This window comes from Berghia stephanieae, chromosome 8 (assembly GCF_034508935.2).
Source record: "Berghia stephanieae isolate SIO BIC M18660-M18661 chromosome 8, UCSD_Bste_1.3, whole genome shotgun sequence".
Taxonomy (NCBI): domain Eukaryota; kingdom Metazoa; phylum Mollusca; class Gastropoda; order Nudibranchia; family Aeolidiidae; genus Berghia; species Berghia stephanieae.
This window is the reverse complement of record NC_088367.1, coordinates 8,407,363-8,412,362: the sequence shown is the minus strand read 5'-3', so window position 1 is coordinate 8,412,362 and position 5,000 is coordinate 8,407,363. Positions and strand designations below refer to the sequence as shown.

The following is a 5,000-nucleotide window of genomic DNA, read 5'->3' as shown; positions in this document are numbered from 1 at the left end:
AAAAAATTGTTATTTTTAATTTTACGGTACTATGTAAACAAACTAGTTTCATCACCATTTTCTACTACCAAAACAGATACTTCAAACACTGTTATGATGGTTTGTCTCTATGAAACCAGTCTTGGAGAGAAAGTCCGTGTAAAAGGAAGGGATATGGTCAGAACCAAGCATGTTCTACATCGCAGAAACCAACCTTGCCCTTCTTATTGCATTCCAATACAACAATGAAACTCGGAATAGGCTTCAACAGTCGTAACGTCACTTCCCTCGTAATGACGCATAGTAACTTAGTAACTGGCTCTAAACTATCGGAACAATGGCGGATGCTCTTATAAAATGTTTCTCCGACGAGCATGAAAGTGTATCAAGAGGAGAAAAACATTATAAATATGATCATGTTTTGACTTTTATACATTCTGATCACATAACATGTGAAAAAGTTCTAGCCAGCATGAAGAATAAAAAGTACCAATTTTCTTTGTTTAGAACCACGCTGCTAGTCGTTGCTGGGCGACGTGACATCAGACTATTGAATCCAATTATCAACTACTGTATTTAGCCAGCCATTTTTATGGGTAGTTCTCACTAAATTTTATCAATCCGAATATAAAGGCTCAAGGTTACACATAGATTTGTGTATTGCCACGATATATCAGGCCGGTGGATTCAATTCAATTCAATTCAAATATTTATTTATTGTCGACATTTAAAAAAATGTTTCATAAATAATTTAGTCAGGCTAATAGAAGCTTTTGACGGACATGGATGTTGTGATTTTTTTTACATTTTTTTTTTTTGGGGGGGGGGGTTGTCTAAAAGCAGAGACAACCAATGATGAAAAGAGAAAAAAAAATCGATTAATGCCCAATCAAGCAATCCATCAAGTGTCAAGTGAGTAACAGACAATGGCAATCATAGCTCTCCTCCAATCCCGTCTGCCATCATCATCACCCCCCCCCCCCCCTGTGTCATCAGCATCAGCCCCCATTCCCCCCCCCCCTGTGTCATCAGAATCATCCCTCCCTTCACAACTCTACATCTGCCATCCGCCCATTTGTCACACACTGATTGAGAATGTCCACAGATGACAATCTAAGTCTTTCCCAGTGTCTCCTTTCCCTTGTAATAATCCTGTCAGAAATGATTTCCTATGAGGTGACTGCGACAAATCACATAGATATTATATTGCATTCTAATGAAGTAGTGGGAAGACCTAGATATTTTGCGTTCCGTTATTTCCTAAGATTGCACCGGTGGAACCAGACTTATAAAGGCATCCTGATATCCACTTGTGTTTTCTCCTTTTATTCGACATTAAGGAATTTTCCTATGGTAGATAGATAGATATATGGATGGATGGATGGATAGATAGACAGGTGGATAGATAGGTAGATAGATAGACAGGTGGATAGATAGGTAGATAGATAGACAGGTGGATAGATAGGTAGATAGATAGACATATAGATAGATAGATAGATAGATAAATAGATCGATAGACAGATAGATAGATAGATAGATAGATAGATAGATAGATAGATAGATAGACAGATATAAATATAGATAGATAGATAAATAGATAGATAGATAATAGATAGATAGATAGATAGATAGATAGATAAATAGATAGATAGATAATAGATAGATAGATAGATAGATAGATAGATAGATAGATAGATAGATAGATAGATAGATAGATAGATAGATCGATAGATACAAAGTTGCTCATGTCAAACCCCTTTTGAAAAAACCTGATCTCGATAAAGAGAACTTAAAAAACTATCGCCCTGTCTCTAATCTTCCTTTTCTCTCTAAGATCTTAGAAAAGCTTGTTTTGAAACAATTACTGTCTCATCTTAAAAATAATTGTCTTGAAGAAAAATTTCAGTCTGCTTATAGGCAACATCATTCGACGGAAACCGCACTTGTTAGGGTTGTTAATGATCTCCTCTCTGTTATAGACAATGGTTCATGTTCTTTGCTGAATTTGCTTGACCTATCGTCTGCTTTTGATACTATTGATCACAATCTTCTTCTCAAACGTCTTGAAATTACTTATGGCGTGTCTGGTGCAGCGCTTGATTGGTTTAGGTCATATTTGTTTAATCGTAAACAGATTATTACGGTGGATGAATATAGATCGGAGGAAATCTTTCTTGATTGTGGGGTTCCCCAGGGTTCAGTACTTGGACCCGTTCTTTTTGTTTTGTACGTTGGCCCTCTGTCTAAAATCATCAGAAGTTTTGGTCTGTCTTACCATCAATACGCTGATGATACGCAATTGTACTGCGTTTCCAATATGAGAAATTTACAAGAAGTATCAGCCAATAGTAAAAATTGTATCCAAAGTGTTAAGAAATGGATGAATGAGAACAGACTGAAACTGAATGATGATAAGACGGAGGTGCTGTATGTGGGGAACAGGAAGTGGAAAAGTGAAACAGATTTGAAGTTGGGGGATGCCTCTATTCAAATTGTTGACAAAGTGAAAAACCTTGGCACATTCTTAGACTCTGGACTGTCGATGGAGCATCAGGTTAATAATTTGGTTAGATCTCTCTTTTTCCAACTAAAAAAGATTGCTTCCATTAGACGGTTCATATCTGAGGATGTGACCAAGCACCTGGTTGTGTCCCTCGTACTATCGAAATTGGATTATTGTAATGCTCTGTTGTTTGGCGTTTCGCAATACAATCTGAAACGTCTTCAGATTGTCCAAAACAGCGCTGCCAGACTAGTATTTATGAAGCGTAGGTGCGACTCTGCCGGACCTCTACTTCATGACCTGCATTGGCTGCCTGTTGAGAAAAGAATTAAATTCAAAGCTTGTGTTTTAGTGTATCGTTGTCTTGAAGGTACTGCCCCTTCCTACCTTTCAGAACTAATTGAAAGATATTCAAAACCCCGCCCCTTACGTTCGGCCAGTGATTCCACAAAACTAGTTGTCCCTCGAATTCGGAAAAATGCTGGAATGAGATCCTTTTCTCATTTCGGACCCTCTATTTGGAACGCCTTACCGCAGAGCATTCGTGAAAAAGAATCTTTGTCTATTTTTAAACGTTCGCTTAAAACATATTTGTTTCGATTTTAGTAGATGGTATGAGAAGCAAGATAGGTTTGGTTTGTGTTGTGTGTTGTGTTGTGTGTGTGTATGTGTGTGTGTGTGTGTGCTTGTGTGTGTGAATGAGTATGTTTCAGCCAAAGTAATTTGTAATTTAAGCGCTTAGAGTCTGGTGTCTCGGAGTTATAGCGCTATATAAGTTTTCAGCATTATTATTATTATTATTATTATTATAGATAGATAGATAGATAGATAGATATATAGATAGATAGATCGATGGGTGGATGGAAAGACAGATAATACTGTAAACAAAATCCTTACATCTTCCTCAAGCTGAGAGAGGGCAAGATCCGGCACATGCTCATTGACCCTTCCAACAAGGTCATCTGACAGGAAGTCCTTCACAGGCACCGTGTTGAGGTCATCGTCCAGGAAGTAGAACTCTATCTGACTGGCAGCAAACTGGATTGGAGACAAGATATTGTGACAAGATATTACATGGCTTACTAGATTTATCTGTATCCCTATCTGTATCTGTCCGGCTATGTGGTCTAGTGGTAGGACACTCGCTTTCGGACCGGAAGGTTCTGGGTTCGAGCCTCTCGCTCGGCGCATAGTTAAGTCTTTGTAAAATGTCTTTACTCACATTCTCTCACCGTACTCAGGTGTAAAATGAGTACCTGGCCGTTAACAGCATTGTCTTTGTCCGACAAGTTGTAGTATCGCCTAACAGGCGTCATGTCCCGTCCTATGATAAATGTTGCTGTTGGTCAGGGACCCCTTGTAAAGCGCTTTGAGCACATTTAGTGGATTTTGCCCTATATGAAGCTCAATTTCTTTTTAAAAATTTTTTATCTGTGCGGCTATGTGGCCTTAAAATAAAATTAAAATATATAATTCCCTTTATTCATCCCATAAGGGAATGTTGTCTCTAGGGCCTACTCCAAAGGAAGACTGGAATAACCCAGGCGTCAGCCGCAAATTGAGCTAGGGCGAGGTGACTTGCTCAAGGCCACACAGCGCAGCGGCGAGTGATCGAACTCGGTACCTTTCGGGTAGGAAGCAAAGACCGTACTGCTGAGCCACGTTGCCCTTGTGGTATGCTACTCTCTGTCGGATCCAAAGGTCATGGGTTCGAGCCTCGCTCGTCGCATAGTTGAGTCCTTGAAAAGGGCTCTTTACTCACATTCTCTCGCCGTACTCAGGTGTAAAATGAGTACCTGGCCGTTAACATGCGCTGTCTCTCTCCGAAAACTTATAATATCGACCTAACAGGCGTCATGTTTCGTTCCACATGTTACATGTTGCCGTTGGTCACGGACCCCTTGTAAAGCGCTTTGAGTACATTGAGTGGATATCATTATTATTATTATTATTATTATTATTATTATTATTATTATTATTATTATTATTATTATTATTATTATTATCATTATCATTATCATTATTATTATTATTATTATTATATTATTATTATTATTATTATTATTATTATTATTATTATTATTATTATTATCATTATCATTATCATTATTATTATTATTATTATTATTATTATTATTATTATTATTATTATTATTATTATCATTATTATTATTATTATTATTATTATTATTATTATTATTATAACTATTATTATTATTATTATTATTATTATTATTATTATTATTATTATTATTATTATTATTATTATTATCGGATAGGCCATAATATTCTAGTCTAGAGATTAAAGGTTTAAGGAGTTGACGGGAAATAGAAGAAAAGTAGTAAACATAGGATTTGAATAGAAACGAAAAAAGAAATTTAAAAAAAAAAAGAAAAGAAAACAGCTGAGTTTCGAAAGTAAAATGGCAGACAAAACAAGCCATGAATAATTCAAAACGAATCCAAGCGATTTCAATGGCGATAACGACAAGCGATTTTAAAAAGGGTCAATACTTCC

The 5,000-nt window shown here is 36.6% G+C and overlaps 1 protein-coding gene across 2 annotated transcripts in view; it reads right to left on the bottom strand.

Annotated features, from left to right (window-relative positions):
- The window catches only part of LOC144978115 (receptor-type tyrosine-protein phosphatase T-like), a 113,736-nt gene that overhangs the window by 21,143 nt on the left and 87,593 nt on the right, over positions 1 to 5,000 (bottom strand). For both annotated transcript variants that reach the window (XM_078923739.1, XM_078923740.1), the window contains exon 7: positions 3,380 to 3,520. In XM_078923739.1, coding sequence (XP_078779865.1) covers positions 3,380 to 3,520 — 141 coding nt within the window. The remainder of the gene's footprint in view (positions 1 to 3,379; positions 3,521 to 5,000) is intronic.